The 27,699-nt window shown below is 41.9% G+C and overlaps 1 protein-coding gene across 1 annotated transcript in view; it reads right to left on the reverse strand.

The window, feature by feature from the left end:
* LOC131403130 (centrosomal protein kizuna-like) overlaps window positions 1-27,699 on the reverse strand; it is a 62,108-nt gene that overhangs the window by 9,386 nt on the left and 25,023 nt on the right. Inside the window, 6 exon segments of the mRNA XM_058537469.1 lie at window positions 8,165-8,230; window positions 9,354-9,519; window positions 10,146-10,202; window positions 18,789-18,817; window positions 18,820-18,935; window positions 26,639-26,752. Of these exon segments, the coding sequence (XP_058393452.1) occupies window positions 8,165-8,230; window positions 9,354-9,519; window positions 10,146-10,202; window positions 18,789-18,817; window positions 18,820-18,935; window positions 26,639-26,752 (548 nt within the window).

Below are 27,699 nucleotides of genomic sequence, written 5' to 3' on the forward strand. Positions count from 1 at the left end.
GGGTGCCTTCACAATTCTGAAAATACAGAAAACTCATCTATATTTAGGATTTTTTTCAAAGGCCATAAGTCAATGTGAACCTGAAATACATAGGTTGGATCCATGACGAGAATCACTTTTCATGTCCAGACTTTCTGCAATAAACTCCACTCCCCCAGTGTTGTGGGCCTGTAAATCTATTGCCAAGGTTTCTCTGTGCTCTCAGAGACTGCTGATGTACAGAGAAGAGAAACTCCTACTTCACATGAGTTGCCTGAAGCTGCTTCAGAAAATAAATATTTAGGGGCCAGCCCTATGGCATAGTGGTTAAGTTCGGCATGCTCCGCTTCGGCAGCCTGGGTTCGCAGGCTCGGATCCTGGGTACCAACCTATACAACTTGTCAGCCATGCTGTGGCGGCGACCCACATACAAAATAGAGGAAGACTGGCACAGATGTTAGCCTAGGGCTAGCCTTCCTCAAGCAAAACAAGAGGAAGATTGGCAACAGATGTTAGCTCAGGGTGAATCTTCCTCAGTTAAAAAAAAAAATTTACATCACATTCTTAATTTCTACGGAGTAATTCAACAATTACACTTGAAAATAAATGTCAGGCTTGTAACTGAACTTTAACGAATGTTCCAAAACTGAACTGAACAGTTCCGCTGGTATTACTTCATATGTAAATTTATAACCATAGTGCCTGCCACTTAACATTGTTCAGCCATGGGAGGGGAATTTTTAACTCTCCAAGTCATGCAATCTTGAACTTTTCAAAGATTGAGTAATCTTGATCAGGAAGCTATATTTTATTGGCATAATTAAATATTTTTAAAAACAATATTTTTAGCAATTTGCATTCAATGATTTATATAATGAGAAGAATCAGAAATAAAGACAATAATATTATCATTAGCATTATAGTAGGGTCAGGAATAATCAATGTATAAGATGAACTAGATGTTAGAAATGTAAAATATGAAGAAATCTCTCTTCACCCCCTACAGTGGGTTGAATGATGTCTCCCCTAAAATTCATGTCCACCCAGAACCTCAGAATGTGACCTTATTTGGAAATAGGTTCTTTGCAGATGTAATTAGTTAAGGATCTCAAGATGAAATCATCCTAGATTTGTGGTGGGCCCTAAATCCAATGACAGGCATCCTGACAGGAAGAGTGGACACAGAGACAGAAAAGAAGGTGATGTGCTGATGGAGGCAGAGACTGAAGTCAAGCTGTCACAAACTGAGAGCCACCAGAAGCTGCAACAGGCAAGGAAGCCTTCTCCCCTAGAGCCTTCAGGAGCACGGCACTGCTGGCCTTTGGTTTAGACTTCTGGCATCCAGAACTGGGAGAGAATACATTTCTGTTGTTTTAAGTTTGTGGTACTTTGTTACAATAGCCCTAGGAAAATAATACACTTCGTGATCCTCGATTTTATTAAAGTATCTGAAGCCCAACCTCTTCTCTCCCCACTTGAGTCTCTTGCATAAAATGAAGGTGTTTCACAACATGACCTACAAAGGCTCTTTCAGCTTTGAGACCCCCTGCTCCATGGTTCTCAAACCTGGGGAGTCACCTGGGGGTGTTATAAAAGACTGATGCCTGAGCCCCACCCCTAGAGGTTCTGATGTAACTGGTCAAGGGTGTGGCTGGGGCATAGGTATCCACCCAGGATTCTACTGTCAACGACCAAGGAGAATTTCTCTAGGCATTTATGAATTAATTTCCTTGAATGCAGGAGCAACCAATCGAAAACACTCTTCAGAAAGGTGCCTTTCATTCTTTACTGACCATGTTAAACAAACACCACCGCCCTGTAATGTCATGAGTGAAGACGCTTTGCTGTAGCAGCAAAGGGGAAGCCCCAGCAGCCTGACATCTACCACAGAGACAGGGCCACAGGGACTGCAATGGACAATCCAGCAGCATGAGATGGTTCCCCTGGTTTTGCACGAGTTGGGGCTCCCAGGCTTGGCAGGTAACACGTCTTTCCTGATCCTCGTGCATTTCTGGGACAGGACAGGTGAGACACATTCTTAGTAAAGTCTCCTTAGTGGAGTGTTACGCCACTGTACTCTGGCGTCCAACGTTGTCACCACAGTCTTCTCTCCCAGGGTAAATCCAGTCACCAATGACAACCTGGCTATTGTATGTTCCCAGCCTTTTCCAATTTGATGTAAAACTCAAGCAATAACGTTTTGAGAAGCACTGCCCAGAACCCCAAGTGGCTGACCTCCCTCACAGCTTCTAAATGGACATACCTTAGTATGACATTGAATATTTCAGCTTGCCAAAGAATATCAGTGAGAAACGGCACTGTCAGGCAACCACTTTCAACACAGCTTGACCGAGAGAATAGGAGTCAAAAGAATGAGAGGCTGAATGGACATTCTTAGAGGCTTAATCCTCTTCAGATAAAAGCTGAGAGCCCTTTTCACACGGAGCTTAAGGAGATGAGTTTTGCCAGGATGGGCACGTGGGGTGGGGAAAGTATTGGTAGAGTGACTGAGTGAAAGAGACAGCGTTCTGGCCTGAATCAACAAGCATTTAAGGAAACTCCTTAATCTTTGGATTCCAACTCGTTTTTATTCATTCGTTTGACAAACTGAGTGCCCACTGTGTTGTGTGCCAGATACCGTGTCAGGTGACGGGTTTCTATGACATTTAGCATAACCTGTGTCACTTGCTAAAACTAAAACTCACTTCACTCTCAGAGGTAAATTCAGTATGAATACAAATAAAATTGCCAACGTGGGAAATTTCACTTGGGGGTATAAGTAGTTCAGATGAGATTTTCCCTCATAATCTAGATAAGCATGGCTTTAATCCTGGTCTAAGTGTTCCAGGGAAGCACTGACCTGAGTATTCTAGTCCTGCACGTGTACTCAGGCTCGCCCCACTGTATAAAGGGCACACACACCTCCTGGCAAAATCCATACTCGGAAATCCTTGCAAGTGCCCACCTCTCTAGGCCTAACACGAGAGAAAGGAAAGGTATAGCTTCGCTCATCATCACTCGCAAAGCATCCTTGTGGAGCTCATCTTTTGTGATGATATACACTGATGTTTAATTAATCCAGACACCTTGATGCAGTCGCCTCTCTTGTAAAACGAAAGCAGCAGGCTGGTGGAACAGAAGGAGTTCAGGGATTAAATCTTGAAGTTTGAGTTCGATTCAAGATCCAACACACTAGCTATATGGCCTTGAGCAGGACTCAACCTTCCTAAGTTTCTGTTGGACTGACTGTAGAATGGGTCCCTAATGTTTACCCCACAGGACTGTTGTGAGGATCAGAGATGATGAAGACTTAGGAGGGGCAAGGACCCAGTCTTATTCCCAGGACTTAGCCAAAGTAAAGGTGTAATATACATGCAAATGATATACTATCTATTATAGGGAGAAAACCACACATTCATAGATATCAAAATTATTCTTTGATTTCTACCTTAATTCTTCACTGTGAACAACCAGACTAATGAAAGGGGTAGATTGTGTTAACAACAACAGATCATACAGGCTGTGGGAATATTTATTCTGGTTGTGTGTGTGGGTCTGTGTACGGGAGGGTTTCTATGTAAATCTTAGCACAGATTGCAGGAGCTCAACTTATGAAACCAACACTCTGCAAATGATTAACAAAGCAGATGCCTTCAGAGTGACAGCAAACTCTTTAAGGATGAGCCCCTCTGCCAAGGAGACCTATGTTTGGAAGTGATAAGCAAATAAGAAAGGGAAATAAAGAAATGAGAATATTGGCACATTTGACTTCTTTCATATGGAATGAGAATCACAGTCTCTTAGCATTAGAAGGAACGTCAGTTCCAGAAACAAGAATTCCTTCCACAGTGTCCCTCTAGAGAGTAGGTTCCTGCCATGGTTCAAGCACCCAGCACAGAATCTTATACCTGGAAGACACTCAGCTTGGTTTTGCCTCAAAGAAGAGCTAGAAAGTTCTTCCATTACTGAGCTGTGAATTCCTTCCCTGCACCACTCACACACAGAGCCCCCTGAGAGACTCTAAAATTACGCTTGATCAACGTTCTGTCTTGTACGTGGAGGCCTCGCAAATATTTAAAGATAGCTTTTGTACCCTTCTCAGGTTAAACTTCCCCAGGGCCCTCATCATTCAGAGCTTCCCCTCCATTCTGCCCAAACTCCTGGTGCCTGCCTGGGTTCACTTCGGTGTCTTTCTCTACTACATCTCCTCTGAGACGGCTGTAAAGCAAATAGTCACGCAGAAGGACCCACACTAAAGAAGAGCACTTCTGGACTGTCCAAACTCACTACTGGAACATGCTGGTCGTCAATTCGTCAATTCAGGAAGCAGCTTTAACAAGTAACTTTCAATCATAACATCAACTGGGTTTAGTTACACTAAAGTAGCCAAAGCTTCATTATAAAGCAATCTCATCCACAAGGGAGATTCCCACAAAAAGGACTCATGGGAAAACGTTGACGATAATTTTAGGGTATTAAGAATACTGGTGCCCTCATTAGACTCAAGGTTTTAAAAAACATTCTGTGTATATCTGTGTATATTTCCCAAAACATGTTCCACAGAATATTAATTCTGTTGGCTGTTCATAGGAAGGATTCCATTTTCAAATAGAAGATAATTATTTGAAACTTTAAGTTCACACCTTTAAATGGGTCATTTACTGAAAGTCTAAAAGTTTTCAACGTGCTCCCTGCACTGTGCATGTTGCAGAGGGAGAGCGCGATTATGCGGGATTTGGTCAGAGAATGTGTATTCCCTGAAGCATTTTCGGGGTGGAGCCGGCACAGAACACGCTTGGGGAAATGCTGCATCCGCCCATCCACACGGTGAGGCGGCACAGCAGGGGAGGACTGTCGCCTGGGAACCGTGTGCCCTGCAACGCCCTCACCTGTGAGCCTGTAAGAGTTATGGCACACAGGCACTCACAGGCAGAGATGCTGGGCCTTGACCAGTGAGAGCCCCAGGAGCCACTGCACCACGTTGTTGTGATTCTTCTCTAAGGGTTTCTCCACGGGACTAATTAGAAGTTCCAAAAATATCATGCAACTCTCCTCAAGATTCCTTTTTGATGGGGTAAATATCCTTCTGGATTCAAATCATCAATTGAGTTCTTAAGTGGAAATTTCTTGCAGAAACTAATTTAGCGGTACCACTGGGAAGCACTGTCTAGGAGGAATTATGGCAGCACAGGGCTTGGGCGAGTCTTGGTCCCAAGTGGCTACCGCAATTCAGGAGGTGGTGTTCAGATGCCTTTCCAAGACTCGTCTCAGGATTATGCTTTCTGTGGCACTGTACTCCCAGCCCCCTGCTTCTTTTCCTCTTTGAGTTTGCTTTGTGAGATTCCTTTTAACTAGATGGCATTGGTTTGAAAAACTGGGGACTGTGGGGCCAGTGCAGAAGATCAATACTACTACTAACATTCACATGAATATTATTATTATAAATCGCAGCTTACATGTATTGAGTGTGTAGTACACGCCTGGCACTTGCACACACACGATCTCATGTAAACTTTAAGACCATCTTGCCAGGTGGTATGTCTGCTTTCCCAGTACAGAGGCTCAGGGAGGTGGAGAAATAGAGCAGGGAGTAAAATGCTGACACTGACGGCTGATGCCAAAGCCCAGGCTCAATTGCAACATCCCCTCAACCCTGAGAACAGCCTCTGGAATATTCCTTTTCTTTGGAATATTCTAGAAGGAATGCAGCCCATAAAACAGGAAAGTCTCAATAAAACTATTATAAAGGGGGAGGCAGAGTCTATCTTTTTTTTTTTCTTTGTGAGGAAGCTCAGCCCTGAGCTAACATCCCATGCCAATCCTCCTCTTTTTTTTGCTGAGGAAGATTGGCCCTGAGCTAACATCCATGCCCATCTTCCTCTACTTTATATGGGATGCTGCCACAGCATGGCTTGACAAGCAGTGCGTCGGTACACTCCCGGTATCTGAGCCTGAGAACCCTGGGCTGCCACAGTGGAGCGCGCGTACTTAACCACTTGCGCCACTGGGCTGGCCCCAGACTCTATCTTAAATCAAACTATATACCTGCTTTACTCTACCAAGGCCAAATCTCCAATAATTATGCCAAAGACACAAAAATTTAATAAAGAGATAATGGTCAAGAACTTAGAGATTAAACTATTACAATGTTATATGTTAATTATATCTCAATTTAAAAAACTGGGGAAAAAAGAACTTAGAGAGCAAAGTAGTTTCAATCACAGACATGACAACAGCATTAAAGAGTCAAGGCACATGAGGCCCTCAAACATTAATTTCATGGGAAGTCCAGCGGGTGGGGAGCAAAGAAGAAAGAGAGTATGGTGGCGAGGACAGAATGGAAATGCTCAAAGTAAATGGCTTTGAAAGTTTATTTTTATATCTCCCAAGTTATTTTATATGTCTAAAACTTTGGCATGCAACAGGCACAAAGGATTTTTTTCTTTATTTCTTTTTTTTTTTTTTTGGTGAGGAAGATTGGCCCTGAGCTAACATCTGTTGCCAATCTTCCTCTTTTTGTTTGAGGAAGATTGTCTCTGAGCTAACATCTTTCTCAATCTTCCTCTATTTTGTATGTAGGATGCCTCCATAGCATGGCTTGATGAGCAGGGTGTAGGTCCGCGCCCAGGATCTGAACCCATGAACCCCGGGCCGCCAAAGCAGAGCGTGCAAACTTAACCACTACGCCACCGGGCTGGCCCCACAAAGCATTTTTTTAAAACTGCCAACTATTAATTGACTGACGGTAGGTTGTTGGAATTAAAATTTCTTTAAAAATCTTAATGGTAAATAGCCCTTATTATTTCTAGGCACATCACACCTCTTTCTACAAGAAAAAAAGAAAGATTTGAAACTCCAGTACTTAACTATCTCTTCTCTTATAAAGAAAGTCTATGAGAAAATAACGTTTGCACTAATTTTGAGGACAGTCATCTGCTCACAGCAGGGAATGACTGGAAAGAATACTGAAAAGAGAAGCAAGAATGGGCAACGAGATCACTTCCTGGTTTCTCTCCAATAAGTCTTTATAATTTTAACTGAAATAAATTCAGAGGTCATTAGATACTTCTGCATTCAAAGATAAATGCAAGAGAAAAGTCTCCAAATGACTTCTTGATTATCTGCAATTTGGGATCATCTACACTTCTACTAACAAAAAAATAAAGAGGGAACGCTACCAGAGTTTTCTCAAAATGAAGAATAAAAATGCAATAAACATATCACTGGGAAAATGTTTAAAAGAAAAGAAAACCTCTGTATTTCGGAATGAAATATTATCTGATGCAGAATATATACAATAATTGCTCTATTATAAACTCTTTTTTCAAAACCAGAGTTCATCACAGAAACATGAGTTTAAAAAATTAATCATCAGGCTATGAATTGTATTGTCATAAAAGAAAACTATTCTTTTCCGCTTATAAACAACAAAACGACCACATATGCAGATGCATGCCTCAGTACCGCAGTGCAGTGGTGTGGTTACTTGTATAAATATTTAAAGTCAGACCTTTGAATTTATAATGAAGTAGTGTACCACTTTACAAAATAAGATCCTAGTAAATTTAGACGTATGACAAATAGAACTCTGTTCAGAATACTCATTGCTGCTGTTGATATTCTAAAACTAAAAATGTAATGATATTCAGATTCCAGCTAAACAAGCGTAATACATGTGCAGAAATCTTAATAGGTCTTGATGAAACGTTACTGCTAAAATTTTTAAATTATCACATGGGCTTTGTAACTGAGGCACAAGCAAGCTTCTTGTCTGGCATTTTTTTTTTTTCCTGCTCTTATTTTAATGAGACACATTCAATTATCACAGGAAAGAAAAGAGTAAAATCAGAAACAGCTGTAGTTGGCCACACAATGACTGGTGTTCCCCACGGAGACTGACGTTGTCACACAGACGCAGGTGCTGAAAGGCTATGTGATGGGGTGCTCACACGTGTAACTGTGTAACATGATCATGAAGAATTCAATAGGCATGCTTATTTTCCACCTCAGTTTCTGCTAATGTAAGCGCACACATCATGCTCTTACAATTAATCGTCCCCTCCAGCACGTAGTAGTTGAATATACTTGCTCTTAGCAGAGTCCACACACCACTAACCTAGAATGTTCTGATTATAAAACAAGGTTGAATCCTGTGTTTGAAACTCTTAGGCAACCATAACTTTACCTGTGATTGGAATCTTTGCTGCCATGCTCTCTTCCTTGCTCTCGTCTCCGCAGCCACTTGAAACGTCTAAAAATCAAACACAAGATAATAAAAGTGTATTTCAAGGTTATATTTACGGAATAGGCCTTTGCTTTTTTTTTTTTCTTAACTGCCATTCCTTTTATTTTCACTGCTTCCCCACCTCCTTTCTTTGCTTAGTTTATTTCTTGTCTGAAATAGTACTGTTCCTAAAAAGAAACCTCTTCTAAAACTAAGGTATCTCTATGTTGCTTTCATGCAAAATGATTTAGCCTGACATCTATCAAATTTGACTGGGGCTTAAAACAAGCGAGCCTCAAATCCTGTGCATGTGTATCAGCTTCTGAATATATCCTGAGCAACTCATAGCTCTCTTGGGAATACATTATAGCGGTTTATTGGCATGTCTTAACAATAACGTTAAAATAATCACAATTTTCGGGCCGGCCCCGTGGCTTAGCGGTTAAGTGCGCGCGCTCCGCTGCTGGCGGCCCGGGTTCGGATTCTGGGCGCGCACCGACGTACCGCTTCTCCAGCCATGCTGAGGCCGCGTCCCACATACAGCAACTAGAAGGATGTGCAGCTATGACAGACAACTATCTACTGGGGCTTTGGGGGGAAAAATAAATAAATAAAATCTTTAAAAAAAAATAATAATCACAATTTCTGGATACTAAAAATTGGTTATTAAGTTTTGGGGGGCATAAACTCTGATTCTTAATCATCTGTTTAAACTTATAAAAGGTTCTATTATAATTAAAAAGAATGTTTACCAATTATGAGTAAATTCTATTAAGTGATATCAAAAACTTCACAGTACTCTATGTGAAGTACTTGATGGACTCATTTTCATAGAATCATCTTCATCTTTGTGGGATGATAATAATTATCTACTGCCAAGTGCTTAGTCCTGTTAAGATTTCAATTTATAAAAACTTATTTTATTGGAAATTCAGCAGGACAGCAGATCTACAATTAGGTTTCCTATTCCTGTTAGACTGAATGAAAACATATATTTATTGGAAGGTGGTATAAAACAAATAACATATTATACATATTAAAATTAGAAGTGTTCTTGAGTCTGCTTTTTTATAGGTACACCTTGAGAAAGGGTGTTTGCGTTGACTCTGAATGCGTTTTTGCTGTGGACAGACCCTTTAACAACAGTTACCTTGTTCCCTTGTAAGAACACTGTTGAGCCATAGAGTGGGTTTCGCTTCCTTTATTCCACTACTGTCATTCAGAATAGATGGCAAGCTGCAAGATGATTCATTACTGTGAACGGCCGAACTATCGTCACACTCTTCTGTAGGGGCTTTTTTCAATAACGCTGCTGCCTACAGTGTTTAAAAGAAATAAAAATAAACTCTAGCCACATTCCCGTTGGTCTCAAAGACCCAGCCTTCAGACATAATTTTAGGTTAAGCTTTACTTTGGATTTAATTTGCTTCCTGACATTTAATTGAAATTAAAATGTCTTCAAGATAAAATAACATCTGATTATTTTGCAGCATAATTTAATTCTTTACAACAACTTACACTTGTAATAATACATTTTTTTGTGGCCTGAATCTTATGTCATGCTGAAGTGTTCTGCTTGTGAAGTACGTATGTGAAATGTGACCACTCTTGTGAACCTGGGCTGGTTTATCCAAGATCGACTCTCTCATTGCATGAATGCTGTTGGTTTGGATTGAGAAAGAGATGTGGAAAAATGTGACCTTGCAGTATCCCCATCCTTCCAGAAATGACCCCTGAACTTCCCTCAAATGAGAAGACTGTAGAAAACCTTGGTGGCTGAGAAGGAGACACTAAGCAAAAAGAGAATTGCCCTTATTTTAAAGCATAATTGTCAATCAAGGATAAACACACTCTGCACTTTGCTGCTAAGTCTGCTGGGGAGCTCAGGAAACTTACTAGCCACACTGCCTATCTGTTTTCAAAGGGCACCAAATTGTCTTACCCATATCGCCTCATGTGTCCTGGGCAGGGAGGTGGGCACAGATTTTATCACAGCCAACTTGAGAGGCAGAGAAAAAGTAAAAATTAACAGGACAGGTAAATACCCATGTCTCTTAATTTCTAGGTCAACACTCTTCCCCCAAGAAATAAAACTATACTGGTAACAAGAGTTAAACAACCAATGATGACATTGTCCCGCTGCCAGAGTGTGTTTCTCTCTCATTTCCTACTTGGAAGTGGTGATTTGCCCAGGCTGCTGGGAGAGGAAATCTCGGTGGTGGTGCTGACCTTTCCCTGGTCTCTGGCAACAGTAGTAAATACAAGGAAATGTCCAACTCAACCTGTAGAATGGACACGAGACTCTACAAGTTAATATGAAGAGCAAAACTGGACAAAGCCTCATAGGTCATCTTTAGTTTGAGAGCGAAGGGGTAACAACAGAATTCTCTAGTGAACAAGGGGGAAGATAATCATCTCTTCTCATGAAGATGCCCTGACAGGAAGAATCACAGAGGCAGAATATGGAAGATCTTGCCTTGTAAGTTTGGCTTTGAACATACAAGGCCACTGCCATCGGCCTTGATATCCCTGCAAGGCTCCTGCCCTCTGCCCTCCCCTGGACCAGCTGGCCACCTGGATCCACGGCCTATCCTAGGGGCCGGAGCAGCTGATTTTAGGGGATTTAAGGAATTCTAGTCTCCTCGGCCGAAGGACTTGGTGTCAAGTTAGCCTTGTAGCCAGCACCTGTCTGTGGTCCAGTTCTAGTAACCAGGAGCTCTTCCTCTATTTACATAAAGTAGTCCCTGAATTTTACTCGAGTTGTGACAATTCTCTGTTGGGATGACCTGCATTGTATCCCTGTTTCTGCATACTGGGGTTCAGGTGTAGAGTCCTGCCCTCGAAGCTCAGGCCAGGGCTGGTTCCCATCACTGGCTGCCATAATGCCTCAATCCCAGCTGCCTACATGGACCACTGTACTGCACCTGCTTCCAGAATCTGTCCAGGAAGACAGGTGTGAAGAATAGTGTCACCTCCTTGACCTGCCATCTCTCAACTGTCAGTGCGCAAGCTGGACCACTGTGGCCTGTCTCATTTCCAGACCTCCACCTCTCCTGCTCTAGTCTGTCTGCTTCCACAGAGAGATAAGCTCCTATTCTGTGTGCCCAATCATCCTGGATCTATGAAAAGCATTTTAGAATATGAACAAAAAGAACTGACCCAAATTCTGAAGTGAAAGTTATAATTTTCTTTTCCTAAAATAATTCAAACATTCTGAGAGAGCCTCAAATATGTATTTCTTCGTCGTATTACCTTATGCAATAGCTGTAACTAATAATTTCTTGGCATGACTTCGTAAGAGCCACTGTTTTAACACATATTTTAAGAATAAAATTGTTAAAGGACTTTCTACACTTTTTACTGTAGAATTTGCAGATAATGGAAACTGTTTTGGATTGTCAATGACTCAGATTACTTGTAACTGGGCCCTCAATGATGACACACAATTTATCTCACTGTTTTGTGCACCTCTTTCATATTAAGACCCTCTTTTGCTTTAGCTGGGTTCCAACTGGGTTTCAAAAGAACACAATAAAATGCTATAATAATCCTGCAAATGTCTTTCTAATAAGTCCTTGTATACTTGATAAGAATACCACCACTGCTACTAGTTCTACACTCTGCCCTCTTTTTTTTTTTTTTACCATGGTGAGGTAAATAAAGTAGTGGGCATACTGCAGGTTTTCACTTATTTCATATATTTTATCCCATTTATCTTCACTACTCAATACTCTTATCTCTAGGATTTCTCTTACTTTTTTGATAGAGATGTTTATAAAAGGACTCATCTTTTAAGATAATCCTAGAGATAATTTCTCAAAGATGAGTCTTTTATTTTATAAGGATTTTGATGGATGGTCAAATTACATGAGAATGGTTGGCTTCACTTTACTGGACCACAGAGCCAAGAAAGAGAGCAGCAGATCTGCCCAATGGGTCATTCATAAGGGAACCCACAATATAAATCCCTAATAAGCAGGTAATAATGATAAGCAGGGACAGAAACAAAAGTCAATCTCAGACAAGGAATGGTTAGAGGTTTCTAGTCAAAAACAACTTCTGCAGAGTCAGGAAAAACATCTGTAATACATTCTCAGGATGTACTGTTTGCAGATGTTTTAGCCAGGCATATTTCTAAGGAAGCCCCCAATTTGAAGGAGCTTGCAGTCTGAAACTGACAACACTAACCCATACCTACAAAGAAACAAAAGCCCAGAGAAGAGGGAACAAGCTGCTTTACACAGCTCATGCTGGGACTGAATGGGCTCTGCAAATTGGAGCTATCTGAAAAATGCCACCAGACAACACTTTTACCATGGGCCTCCTGATGGTGCTTATGAATAGACTATGCTTGGGTCTCAACTTATCTGTTAGCTAATAAAGGCTCTCTTTGATTTCATACATTTGGAGCCCAGGAGGGAGACTGGGGACTGTCTCACTGTTCTCAGCAGTCTGGAGCCTAAGTCAATAGAACAAACTAGTTCCTCACTTTTCTGCCTTCCCAGGAGCCAGGAGAAAAGGCTTAGAAATTCAATGCCAAGGCACACACTATTTGTAGAATGACTGATGGTCATATTTGACATCTTAGAAAGGCAAATCGTCCTATGATTTACACTTAGCAGGACACTTAGAATTACTGGCTCAATTCTACCAGAATTTTTCTCAAAGGTCAGTTACGGTTCCTGCTAGGTCTAGAACCCCAAGAGTCATCTAGGCTGCCTCTTAATTTATATCCAGAAACTTAACTGTGATATTCAAATGCATAAATAGACAGATGAAGATAATAACGGAAAAGACTTTGTGTCCAAAATATCATTAAGAAAAATGAAAGGCAAAAATCAAACTGCTCAAAATATTGCAACAAATTGTACGAATTTATATAAAAACAATTCTTACAAGTCAACAAGAAAAACATTACTAACCTAATAGAAAAATGAGCAAAGGACACGAACTGGCAAATTATAAAAGAAGAACCACAAAGGGCTCACAAATAGGTAGGGGAAAAGTTTGACCTCAATGGTAAATATAAAGGTCAAATGAACAAAAAAATTGGATGTCATTTGCACTTCTCAATTTGGTGCTCAAAAAAAAAAAAGGTTTATAGCACCCAGTTTCATAAAGAGCTCAGATTATATATATATATATTTTCCTCCATTCCTTGTGACTTTGATGACCCCTCCAGAGTGAGATCTGGCAGTGCAGAGCAAAAGGCTGAAAGACACGCATTCCCTTCGACCTAACAACTCTACATCTAGGAATTCATTCTAAGGAAATAGCATGGATATTTGTACAAACTGAATTGCTCAGATGTTCTTTGAAATTTTTTTACTACAGGAAAAATTAAAAACAACTTAAATGTTGAACAAGAGGCTGGTTAAAGGGACAGTGGAATAGCCACACAGGGGTCTCTGCACAGCTGTTGGAAATGATGTAGAAGAACATGTGATGGTATGAAAGGAAGTTCACTTGTGACAAGTGGGAAAAAAAGAGGCTATGGACACAAACAGTACAACCCATGTTTGCCAATATATTAAATATTAAAAACCATGCACCACAACGTCAACGGGCAATTTTATTTTCTCCTTTTTGTTTACCTTAATATTCCAAGTTTGGTTTTCTTTTTTTCCTGCTAGTTTTTTAAGAAAAACACATGCTAGCTCCAAAGGAATCTGATTTCTGCGATGGATGGTACAAATACAAACAGAAAGCGAATGTGAAAGCATTTAATAAAATTACATTTCCTTCTGTATGTAAATCAGTGCTGTTAATGCAGAGACAGAAAAGCAGGAGAATTAAAAACCACGGATGTAGACAGCAGATGACAATTTCCCCTAATACACAGATTTAACTGACTTTTTCCTCAAGAACCTTCCTCTTGCACACCAGAAGTAATTTTTCAATGTTTAAAGAGAAATGCAAGCATCATCACCTAAGGTATGTCTAAGTTATAGGAAGGGGATTTTATCTGTGCAGCAATTAAAAGAAAGGGGAAAGTATTCATATGAGCCAGCAAATGAGTATTCAAGAGAGAAGACCAAGAGAACAGTCGATCCTTAGGGAGAGATGAAGGTATTTCTGTGACTAGTCATGTGTCTTTCTGGTATGTGTGGTGGGGGCACTCTATGAGTGCCACCAGTAAGCCACTCTGCTTTCCCTGGAGAAGTTCTCCTCGGTGGAAACAGACATTACTTAGGAGAGAAGGAGTATTAAGGCACTTTGTGTTTTAATGAAGCACCCAACTCATTTTTTTTTCCACATAAAGTAATTATAAATTTTTCTGATTTAAAAGCCTGCAGCTCAATTATGTAATTGCCTAATAGGGTATGCGGATGCTGTGGATCTTATCTGGTCTCAAGGGGACATAATCTGAGTTTCAGCGGCTTTAATGATGTATTTACTCAAGAGACAGGACTGACTCTAGCTGACAGCAAGGGGACCCACAGGTAAACATCATTTACACGTGACTGTTTAATTAGCCATTTACCCAAGAGATCAAAGTAAATATTTCTGAGCTGCATTAGACTCTTAGCCAAGTAATTTTTAGTAGAACTTTCTTAAATTTTGAAAATCTCTTATTTTTAAGATTTTTATCTACAGAGAAATATGTAACTCATGCTATTTACTAAAGGTGTATATTGTTTCAATACAGGGAAACAACCAAAGATACTTGATTTTGCTAATAGTAAAAGCATGACATGTAAATCAAAGCAGTCCTAGAACTCACAAAAGCATTTTGTTCTAAAGTTCGCAAGGCTTGCCCTGCCCACGTCATTTTGGTAACATTGTTCTTTACGGCTGTGCATTTCTTCAGTCACAACCTAACCGTTTCAGAAACTGCCTGCTTACTTCGATTTTTAAGGACAGATTTTGTGATTAATTTATTGGTAATTTTTATGATTGTCACTAAGATGAGATCAGGATGATTTAAAAGGGAACAAAAAACCTACGAGGGGAGGCAGAATAGCACTTGATTCATAAGTTATTAATTGGGCAGCCCCTTCTCATTAATAATGGAGTTATTGGGCCGGCCCCGTGGCTTGGCGGTTGGGTGCGCACGCTCCGCTGCTGGCGGCCCGGGTTCAGATCCCGGGCGCGCACCGACGCACGGCTTCTCCGGCCATGCTGAGGCCGCGTCCCACATACAGCAACTAGAAGGATGTGCAACTATGACACAACTATCTACTGGGGCTTTGGGGGAAAAAATAAATAAATAAAATTAAAAAAAAAAACAAAAAACCAAGCAACACTGAGAGATCCTTTAAAAAAAAAATAATGGAGTTATTATTTGAAAAATTATGAGTGGATTGGTTGTCTGGAACTGGGAATATGTTTTCTAATATAAACAACACCTTTTTAAAAGAAGATGACTAGATAGGAAAGGGCAGTGGACCACTGCTTATTTCAGCCTTGACACGGCTGAGATGTGACCTACTCGAGTGAACAAGAATGGAATACAATGTTGTTACAAAATGGTACTAGAGAAAATGGACAACAAAACCGGAAAACAAATCCTTCTTAGGATCTACATTTATTGGGCCAGCCCAGTGGCAGAGTGGTTAAGTTCCCCTGCTCCGCTTCAGCGGCCCAGGGTTCACAAGTTGGGATCCCAGGCGTGGACATATGCATGGCAGGTGCATCAAGCCATCCTGTGGCAGGCATCCTACATATAAAGTAGAGGAAGATGGGCACGGATGTTAGCCCAGGGCCAATCTTCCTCAGTAAAAAGAGGAGGATTGGCAACAGATGTTAGCTCAGGGCTAATCTTCCTGACTTAAAAAAAAAAAGAAAGAAAAAAAAAAAAAGATCTACATTTATCAATAGGTGTGGAACAGATCTAAAAAACACAGGTTCTGTTTTTCCTCAAGAACATGGTTCTTTCTCAAAGAACATTCACACAACTGGTATCATACCTCAAACAAAACAAAACTATAGGTTATTTATTGAGTCACAGGAAGTGCAGTGAAATGAAAATGTGTGTGGGAAGGATAGCACAAGATTACCTCTGAAAAGGGGCAGGGGCTTGAGGAGAAGCGCACAGGGGCTGTATCTCCATAATAATTTATTTCAGGAGAAAGAAATTGGGGAGGAAGGAGGTTAGAGGAGGGAGAGGAGGAGAAGGAGAAAAGGAGGGGAGAAGAGGAGAGAAAGAGCAGAAGAAGGGAGGGAAGGTGCGTGAAAGGGGGAGAGAGAGAAGCCAAGAGGGAGGGGGAAAAGGAGGAGGGGTAGGAAGATGAGGAGAAGGAAGATGAGGAGCAGGTCTGAGATAAATAGGGTGCAATGGTAACGACACATGTGAGTCTGGGCTGGTAGGCATGGGATTCCTGGGTTCATTTTATCACTCTATGTTTGTACGTTTGAAATGCTTAAAAAAGCACTTCTACTCTCTTTTAATCAAAGGGGCAAAGAAAGGGGGGCTTGAGAAGGACTGAAGGTGCTCTGAGAGGCTTGAGGGGTGATGGCCGAGGCTCTGGACCGCACAGCCACACAGGTGTGTGACTTCAGTGCAGAGATGGCAAGCCGCGCCTCCGGGAGGGGCACATGCAGAATCCTCGAACTTTGCGCACGATAAAAATAAAAAGCATCAAAGCCAGAAAACCCTATATTACATATAAGGATGAGAAAACATACATGAAACTAGACACGTGCACAAGACATTAAATTCAGGAAAGGAAAGGCCACCTCTCTGAGTATATGGCTTCTCCAGGGAATGACGAGGACCACGACGGGAACGCTCTAAATCTGGCCCCTGGGCGGGAGCCCCTCCTGCCTTCCTTGGGAGTCTGCTCCATGGGTTCCCCGGTCTCTTCAGCAGCTCACGCTCCCCTCTGCGCCAGCTCCTGAGTCAGGCCCCTCCTGCCTTCCTTGGGAGTCTGCTCCATGGGTTCCCTGGTCTCTTCAGCAGCTCACGCTCCCCTCTGCGCCAGCTCCTGAGTCAGGCCCCTCCTGCCTTCCTTGGGAGTCTGCTCCATGGGTTCCCTGGTCTCTTCAGCAGCTCACGCTCCCCTCTGCGCCAGCTCCTGAGTCAGGCCCCTCCTGCCTTCCTTGGGAGTCTGCTCCATGGGTTCCCTGGTCTCTTCAGCAGCTCACGCTCCCCTCTGCGCCAGCTCCTGAGTCAGGCCCCTCCTGCCTTCCTTGGGAGTCTGCTCCATGGGTTCCCTGGTCTCTTCAGCAGCTCACGCTCCCCTCTGCGCCAGCTCCTGAGTCAGGCCCCTCCTGCCTTCCTTGGGAGTCTGCTCCATGGGTTCCCTGGTCTCTTCAGCAGCTCACGCTCCCCTCTGCGCCAGCTCCTGAGTCAGGCCCCTCCTGCCTTCCTTGGGAGTCTGCTCCATGGGTTCCCTGGTCTCTTCAGCAGCTCACGCTCCCCTCTGCGCCAGCTCCTGAGTCAGGCCCCTCCTGCCTTCCTTGGGAGTCTGCTCCATGGGTTCCCTGGTCTCTTCAGCAGCTCACGCTCCCCTCTGCGCCAGCTCCTGAGTCAGGCCCCTCCTGCCTTCCTTGGGAGTCTGCTCCATGGGTTCCCTGGTCTCTTCAGCAGCTCACGCTCCCCTCTGCGCCAGCTCCTGAGTCAGGCCCCTCCTGCCTTCCTTGGGAGTCTGCTCCATGGGTTCCCTGGTCTCTTCAGCAGCTCACGCTCCCCTCTGCGCCAGCTCCTGAGTCAGGCCCCTCCTGCCTTCCTTGGGAGTCTGCTCCATGGGTTCCCTGGTCTCTTCAGCAGCTCACGCTCCCCTCTGCGCCAGCTCCTGAGTCAGGCCCCTCCTGCCTTCCTTGGGAGTCTGCTCCATGGGTTCCCTGGTCTCTTCAGCAGCTCACGCTCCCCTCTGCGCCAGCTCCTGAGTCAGGCCCCTCCTGCCTTCCTTGGGAGTCTGCTCCATGGGTTCCCTGGTCTCTTCAGCAGCTCACGCTCCCCTCTGCGCCAGCTCCTGAGTCAGGCCCCTCCTGCCTTCCTTGGGAGTCTGCTCCATGGGTTCCCTGGTCTCTTCAGCAGCTCACACTCCCCTCTGCGCCAGCTCCTGAGTCAGGCCCCTCGCTGTCTTGTCTGGCCCACAGCAGGGCCCGCTCCTCCCCGTCTCAGTCCCACTCCAAGCAGACAGAACTCCCCAAGGCGCAGCAGAGACCTCATCACAGCCCCGCTCGCAAAGCTCTACCGGCTTTTCAGAATCTACTCAATAAACACAAACTCCTTAGCCTAGGCTGGACCCGGCACAGCAAGGCTCCACTCCCTCGGACCTTCTCGCCCCCAGCCCACACGTCAGCCACGGAAGACGGCTCTGTTTCCCGGGTCTCGATGGAGTGGAGAAAGAAAACCAGGATGCCACAAGAGGCTTCTAAGTTCCTTGGAAAATGCTGTGGTAGATATGCTTAATTAGGTTAGCTCCAAAACCTGAATCAACGTTATGTAAGGAGTTGAGATTCCTACATAAAACACTATGCAAAAGGCCTGAGAGCAGAAAGTTAAAACCAACCATAAAACCTCACTATTATTTAATCTTTTTTCAAATATGTTAACCATTGCTAAGAACATGACTATTTCCTTAAATGAATAATTTGTACATCTTGAAACTTATTAAAAAAAATAAAAATTACTAACCCCTGTCCTCTGGTCCACGTTTTTGACTGGAAAACTTCAGACTTCCTAGCTACCTCTTCTGTGATAGAATTATCACGTTCTTTCAAGGTGGCCATGTGCTGACCCAACTGTGCCCTCAACAAGCCTGAGGCTGACGCTTGTTCAGATCTATAACACAGAAATAGGAGACACATTAGAAATTTGTAGTATTGGGTTACTTATGAGATTCCCATATTTTCAAAGGCCCCTTAATCAAGTTGGTAGAAGATAGTTCATCCAGAAAAGTCTAGAACCTAATATATTCTGGACTAAGGGAATTTCCAGAGTCTTGGTATTTCTTTTTTAATTTTATTTTGGTTATGATTTCATTGCTAGATGAGCATTCTCAACTTTGGCTGCATACTGGAACTACCTGGGGAGGTTTGCAAAATCCAGGTGCCTAATGCCACCCCTACAGAGTCTAGTAAAATTGGCCTGAGGTGTGGTCCAGCCATTGGGATTTTTTAAGGCTCACAGAGCGATTCTAATGCGCGGCCATGGTTTCAAATCACTGCACAGATAGTCACCCTCCTCTTAAGTGTAGTTAAGAGAAACAGATCACATTTCCATCTCAACAACAGTTGATTCCTGTTATATACTTACTATGAAATTTTTTAAAAATTAAGATATTATTAGGAAAGAGTTAAAGGGAAGCCTATATTGCTGCCTAGACTACGGTATTTAGATACTAAAAGGAACCAGGTTCCCTTAGGGAAATGCCCTGTTCTAGTTCTGGGGCAGGAAATGTACAAGACGAGCCTGGAAAACCTTGTCATACCAGAAAGTACGGAAGCTATCAAAGACCACTGAGTCATGTCAAAAGGCCTCAGAGGCCATCTTGAAAGGGTTCCTGCTGGCCAAGGACGGGACAATTTGAGCACCAAAAAGAACAATGAGTGCAATGGACTTAAACACAGCAAATATATAAAAATCTACAAGTTCATTTAAAAAATAAATAATAAAAAGTTTTAAAAATAATAAAAAATCTTTGGATTCAGCCTCAAAAAGGAAGGAAATCCTGTCACATTCTACAACATGGATGAATCTTAAGGACACTATGCTAAGTACAATAAGCCAGTCACAAAAAGACAAAGACTGCATGATTCCACTTACATAAGACACCTAGAGCAGTCACATTCACAGAAACAGAAAGCAGAATGGTGATGCTAGGTGCTGGGAGAGGGAGAAATGGAGAGCTATTTAATGGATATGAGTTTCAGTTTTGTAAGACGAAAAAGTTCTAGACATCTGTTGCAGAACAATGTGAATGTACTTAACACTACTGAGCTGTACACTCAAAAATGGTTAAGATGGTAAATTTTATGTCATGTGTGTTTCACCAAAATTAAAAATATAAACAAATAAACAAACCTTTGGAGGCTGCTAGGGAAACAACTTGATATTCTGAAAATTGGTAAGTAAAGGGAGAGAATCAAGCATTTATCCTGCCTTTGTGGTCAAAAAATGCATTTCACAATTAACAAGTAGTTGATGGGAAAAGTTCTTCCAACTAATAAATGCAGAAGAAATTAACAAATTAGAAAAGTCACCATTTTGTAAGTCCAAATTAATGAATGCATCTAGGAAATGATCATAATTTTGTGGAAAATGCATAACAGTAAATTTTATACTGAAGCATCAGTCTATCAATGTTCAAACCCACAGACCAGTCTTCCTAACAACATGACAACCAGACATCACATGCGGCCTGAGGGGGGTGTAATAAGAAGTACAAGCACTGGGGCAGCCTGGTGGCGCAGTAGTTAAGTGCACGCACTCCGCTTTGGTGGCCTGGGGTTCGCAGGTTCGGATCCCGGGCGTGCACCAACGCACCGCTTGTCAAGCCATGCTGTGGCGGCATCCCGTATAAAGTAGAGGAAGATGGGCATGGATGTTAGCTCAAGGCCAATCTTCCTCAGCAAAGAAAAAAAAAAGAGGAGGACTGGCATCGGATGTTAGCTCAGCGCTGATCTTCCTCACACACACACAAAAAAAAACGAAGTACAAGCACCACCTATGACATTGTCTTGCCAAAATAACTGGGCTGGAGTATCATCATGTATCTGGATTGAACCAGCAGTTTACAGGTGATAGCATTTCGATCCTGATACAAACAAAGCAAATGTAAAATGACTTTTTTGAGATAATCAAGACAAACTCACAAGAAATAGGTATCAGATAAAGTAAAGAATCTTGGTAAATGGTAATGTATTACATCCTTATATGTTAGAGATATAAGTATTTGTGAGTATTTATAAGTAAAATATGTTGTCTCTTTTAAACTACTCAAAGAAAAAAGTGTGGATGAGGGAAAGATAAAACAAGACTAGCAAAATGTTGACAACTGGTGGATCTGGGTGAGGGGTACATGGGACTTCATTATGTTATTATAGCGGCTTTTGTGAATGTTTTAAAAATTTCAAAGTAAAAAGTTAAAAAACAGTATACTAATGTCTGCAACTTACTTGGAAATGCATAAAAATAAGAGATTGTGACTGATGGATGGATGGAAATATGAAGAGACACACATATGGGAGTGCAATCAAATGTCAATGGTAGAATCTGGGTGGTGGGTATATGGATGCTCATTACACAGTTCCTTTTACTTTTCTGTATGTTTGGAAATTTTCATAAGAAAATATTTGGAAAAAAAATAAGTCTAGGTACAATTCAGAACCTTCTTTAATAAATCTTAATTGTTATAATCTTTGCCTGACCTAACTCTAGTTTTTCCCAAGAGTTGAATAAAGTGGGATGGGTCATCGGAATCCTTGAACTTATTTAAAAACTTCCCAGAATGATTCTAAGGTTTCTGGCTGGTTTGGTAGAAAGCCCCTTCAGCAACTTGCCTTTCTTGGTTCTGTCTAGACCTCACCAATGTCATAATGCACCCAATTCCTTTGTTCTGTTTCTATGTAAATGAAGCAACCTTTTTCTACATTTGGTTTCACAAGAGATTTCCCTACCGGGAAAATGCAATCACAGGCTACCAGCAAATTCTAGTCCATTCAGCCGTTTCATTTCTCATAATGAGTAAATCAATTGTGCTTCTGGTCTGAAAAGATGTTTACTTAGGTTGAGTTAAACCTGGAAACAAGTTGAAGTAGGGTGAATTAAGTTAGTTCAAGTAGTTGGGATGGACTGAATTATCAGAGACCGTCTCGCTGGTGACTGATACACGTGACTTCTGCAGAGGCAAAGCCAAGGCAAGAGGCTACTAATGTCCCCACCAACTGTAACCATCCTTTGGGCTCTGGTATGAAAGAACTAGCTAAGGTTTCCTATAATTATTATACATACCTCACAAAAGGACAAAACCCATTAATTGACTTGCATGGGGTCAAATAGCAAATGAGCTATGGAAGGAGGTACAGCATCTAGACTCTGTGACTTCTGAACAGTTAAGCCAACACTTACAGCACAAAACCAGGCTTTCATGCAGATTGATTTCAGGACAAATTGGGTGAGGAGTACAACAGCCATGGCTCTCCTTGCATGGAGTCTTGCCCATGTTTCTACATAAACACACCAAATCAGAAAATTTGCAAAGTGGTACAAAGGATTTTGTGTGTGTGTGTGAGGAAGACCAGCCCTGAGCTAACATCCAATGCCAATCCTCCTCTTTTTTGCTGAGGAAGACTGGCCCTCAGCTAACATCTGTGCCCATCTTCCTCTACTTTATATGGGACACCGCCACAGCATGGCCTGACAAGCGGTGCGCTGGTGTGCACCTGGGATCCGGGCCAGCGAACCCCGGGCTGCCACAGAGGAGCGCGAGCACTTAACCGCTTGTGCCACTGGGCCGGCCCAAGGTACAAAGGATTTAAAGGAGTTTTTTTTTTTCTCTTTCGTCTACTTTACATTGGAAAATTTATAACATCAATGCCACAGAGAAAAAACAAAGTTCAATGTCAGCTAAATTATATACTCCTTTAATTAAAAAGATAATAAAAGAATAGATTTTAAACAGTCTATAATTAACTTCATACACTTGGAATGGCTTCCAATCAGAAAACTGCAATTTAAGTAAATGTACCAACATTTCCTAATTACAACTGATTTACAACAGATTGGTAACTTGACCAAAGTTTTAAATGCAGACAAAATAGTAAGTACCCTGAATTTTATTCTGAACATAATAGGCAGAATAAAATAAAGAGGTTTTTACATACTGTAATCCAAATAATATAAAGCTGACTCAATTTTTCAGCATGAGTTTGAGAGCACAATTGGGCAACTGTATCTGAAAGTAGCCACTAACAAGAGACAATTAATTAGTTGCACCTGGAAAAAAAATAAAATAATGAGTACTCTCAATATGGATTTCATATACGATAAAATTACTTAAGTAATCATTTTTATGTTAAAATATGTTTTCCAGAAGGCAATAATGAACAAATTTTTTATCAATTACCCCAAATGACATGAATTATATTTTAATAATTCACGATTGTCTAAAATAACAACTTGGTCTTCCACCTAATAACAGTAAACCTTTCATATGAAGGTCTTTGAACACTTAATCCCTGATATAACAAAAATCAATAATGATGATAGGAACGGTTTTGTTCTTTTTCCTTTTAAGATGCTTCACTTTGTGAGCAGGAATTCAGAAGTCTTCTCACTATCTTTTAGAGTACGCTGTGGGGCAGGTACCCCATTTTGCAGATGAGATTATAGTAAAGAGATAGACCTCGACAGCCATGGTTGGGTCAGGGGCACAAGCAGGGCTGCCGCCACACCAAACACAGTTCTCTTCAACAGGCTTTAAGGAGTTCATAACCCATTAGAGCCTTCCTACTCTGCCTGGCTTAGAATTCTAATGACATCAGTGTCATTAACAATTAAGGAACAAAAGTAGATCATTCTCTCCAAATCTGTGTTTCTGAAATAGTTTATCAAGTTGACCAGTTGACTGCTTTGGTCCAGGGGAGATCTCAAAGCAGATGGGAATATATCACTTAGGGGAGTGTCCAACAATAATTCCTGGGTGCTGAGGGGCACAGAGGGTGGCTAGAGCAAGAAGAGCAGCAAGGAGCCCGATGCCATGATTAAAACTTGTTAGAGGGGCTGGCCTGGTGACCTAGTGGTTGAGTTTGGCGTGCTCCACTTTGGCAGCCCTGCTTCACGGGTTCGGATCCCAGGTGTGAATCCACACCACTCACTCATCAGCCATGCTGTGGCAGTGACCCACATACAAGATAGAGGAGGATTAGCACAGATGTTAGCTCAGGGCTAAACTTCCTCAAGCAAAAAAAGAGGAAGACTGGCAACAGATGTTAGCTCACGGCTAATCTTCTTCAGCAAAAATAAATAAATAAATAAAACTCTTTAGAAAGAATCTGTATTTAAAGACCTGACTGCTTATCTCTCAAAGGTCATATAAACACTTGGCACTTTTTCCAAGGCTAGACAGTGAACCAGTGACAATCAGTGTGCATTAAACAGCACCCCCAGTCACAACACACAATGGGGCATAAAAGGGCAATCCTAATCGTAACAGAACATAACACTGACATTAGTAATCATTCCTGACTTCTTTATCTGGCTTAAAAAAATGATTGTGGTAAAGAAGCAGTCTTGCAGCCTCCAGATATTAATTTTAAAATTTGTGTTGGTCATAAAGAAGGATCATTTCTTAGGGAAAGCTGATTTATACATAACTGTAGACCAACAGTCATGCAAAATGCAACCTTTCATAATGGAAATCAATGCTCTATTATGCATGTTGAGAAACTATACAAATCTCTAGTCTAGTAGATGTAGATATTTTATCTCATCACCCACAATCACAGTTTGGCAGCGTAGGTTGAGAGAGTCACGCAATGAATCATTTAGTCTAACAAGTCAGTTTGCACAGAGAATTATAAATGCATATATGCTTTCTATGCCACATACCACAACTGTGGTTTATGCAAAATAGTATATCAACAGATACAAAAAGCAGTGAGAAAGAAACAGGGGCCTGGTTACAGAGCCTCACAACACATAATCACCAAATGACCTACAGAGTGCAGAAAGACTCCGCCCCAGACAGCTTCTTCCACCGCCTTGTAAAGGAGTATTTAAGACTGCTGTTTTTTATCTTGCATGATAAAACAACAGGAAAGAGGGGGAGCCGGCCCCGTGGGTTAGCAGTTAAGTGCGCGCGCTCCGCTACTGGCGGCCCAGGTTCGGATCCCGGCGCCCACTGACGTACCGCTTGAACGGCCATGCTGAGGCTGCGTACCACATACAGCAACTAGAAGGATGTGCAACTATGAAATACAACTATCTACTGGGGCTTTGGGGAAAAAAAGGAGGAGGATTGGCAATAGATGTTAGCTCAGAGCTGGTCTTCCTCAGCAAAAAGAGGAGGATTGGCATGAATGTTAGCTCAGGGCTGATCTTCCTCACAAAAAAAACAAAGAACAAAAAACAGGAAAAAGGATTTTCTTGCATTGCCCTTTACTGCTTCAGGTTGAAAAGTTACTGACCAGGAAGGTCATTTCCAGCATTTTCCACAGTTTGGAGATCACTAGTACAGATGCAGAAGGTAATGTATACACTTTCAGGACTTGTGAACCTCATCTTGTGCTCTGTTAAATGGAACATATGATTGGCCAAGTCTTCTTGTGCCAAGGTCCTTTTAGAAACCATCATCTTGACTTCTCACGCTTTCGTGGGATTTATGCTGAATTCTACTCTGAAGAAAATCATTAACATAAAACAGCCTATGTGGCACACTGAAGGTAGAGAAAATGATGTTAGATATAAGATAACCAGACCCAAAGCCCCTCTCACTCTCAGCGAAACAAGGTCCTTTCAGGTGGGCTTTCACAGACACTCATCTGCTGACCATGCTCGAGAAATAATTTGTTCTCTGCTAGTAAATAGTGGGGATATATTTTAATAAAAGGAAATATAGTCAGTCCCCAAAATAAAAATCAGAGTTAGGTCACTGGCAACAATTATGCAACATGAATTAGGCACCGACCAGGTACCAACACCGGACAAACCATTACACAAATTACACATATGTAATTCTATGACCTCAATAAGTCGCTCAGATGCCACAAAGCTTCTGGGGCCATGAAAAGAAACCCACACTACCTAAAAGGTGGGTAGAGGGTACAGAACAGATTTCTGATTGACTCAGGAAGGATGTACAAGAATCATGGTTCACATGGCCAACTACCCTGCAAATAATTAACCCCCTATCTCTCTCATCCTAGCTTTATGGCCTTTAAGGGATATCCTTGAAGTGGTGGCTCTCAAACCTGAGGGAGGGTAGTTCCCTTAAGGGCTCATTAAAACCCAGGTGGCTGGGTCTTACCCCCAGATTCCTGATTCAGTGAGGCCTGGGCGGGGAAAACGTGTTCCCAGGTCTTGTTGATGCTGCTGGTCCAGAGACCATACTTGCAGATTGGGGGCCTGTATCTTCTAGATTGGGGGCCTGTATCACCAGCATGACCTTGGAAATTGAGGAATCCATCTGGGGTTTGGACTTGCCAATGACATCCCTCTAGGGTGGTGGCTAGACTAGATTATATCCTGGGTTGTTCACGAAGGTATGCTAATATACCAGATGAAGGCTACCTGTGCTCCCTCCCCCAAAGTAAGCCCTTAAAACATTGTTATGAGTAGGGATTGAGTGGATATATCCAATTAACAATTAGAAACAAATACATTTACAAAGAAGTTAATGGTCAAGTCCATAAAACAGTTAAACTGACAACTACAAGTGTCTATCCCAGTGGTGACCGTGTGGACTAGTGTTTTGTTTTCATTTGGAAGCATCTGGGAACAAGAATGGCCATCCTTCCACAGCAGCAATTTCATCCCAATAATACCTGACTTGCTTTTCATGGCTGCCACCTCCAGGTAAGAGTCTCGGAGGCTGGTGAAGGACAGCTGTTCCACAGGCTTCAAGGTCTTCTTTCAGAATGTCACTGTGATTATAGAGCCTATAAAATAAAACAGGTGCTGCATGAGATGTTTATTTAAGCACAGATGGCCCAGCTTCTAGAATCTACGGAGGTTCTTCGTGGTTTATTGAAATATATCTGTAATATAATCTAGACACAAAAATGCAGCAACTAGACTATCTCTCGACAAAGATGTAAAATGGGGCATTTTGAAAACCTTGTTTGTGTGTATGTGGCAGTTTTAAATCCATCAGTGGAAGTAACTTTTAACCCTTTGAAGACTTTAATGACCTTCAAATCGACAGCTGTGCCATCTCATTCCACATTCCACCTGACTGATAGGAATGCTAGATAATCTTAACGGCAGAAAAGGCTAATTTTCTATTGTCAATCATAACAAAGTTAGATCTCCACAACTCATGTGAAATTTACTTAAATCGTCACTGCTAAGAAATCGAAAACTGCTGGCTGGATATTGGTTACGTCCTCTATTTCTGAACGCAGAAAAATGACTATTATTTCTCCATTCAGATCCCACTGCAATACAATTTTCTTTATTTTTAGTAAGAAGAGGAAGGGAGGGAAAGAGGGATTTAGCCTTCATTATCTATTTCCAGTCTACTGGGGGACTGGTCTAGTCTAACAATTTGGCCACTGTTTTAGGTTAGGTCTGTCACGGTATCATAGTAGCCTCCAAAGAGACTGGTTAGAAACTTCCTTTAAAAACATGTCCATTTGGGGGAAAGCATGATTCTAAAAAGCTATAGGAGAAGATATCAAAGACAAAACAGTATTTCTACTTTAAAGAAGCTGATGACATACGTAGTTGGGAATATTCAACATGTACTCCAAAAAGAAAATGAAGCAACTTGTAAAGCAATGTGTTAATTAGCAACGTCTTACTAACTTGTAGTTAGTACAACAGTGGGTTAAGTTACTGGATCCATTTGATGGCCATGTGCCTAATATCAAAAGGATGAAAGAGA

Source organism: Diceros bicornis, unplaced genomic scaffold, assembly GCF_020826845.1.
Source record: "Diceros bicornis minor isolate mBicDic1 unplaced genomic scaffold, mDicBic1.mat.cur scaffold_55_ctg1, whole genome shotgun sequence".
Taxonomy (NCBI): domain Eukaryota; kingdom Metazoa; phylum Chordata; class Mammalia; order Perissodactyla; family Rhinocerotidae; genus Diceros; species Diceros bicornis.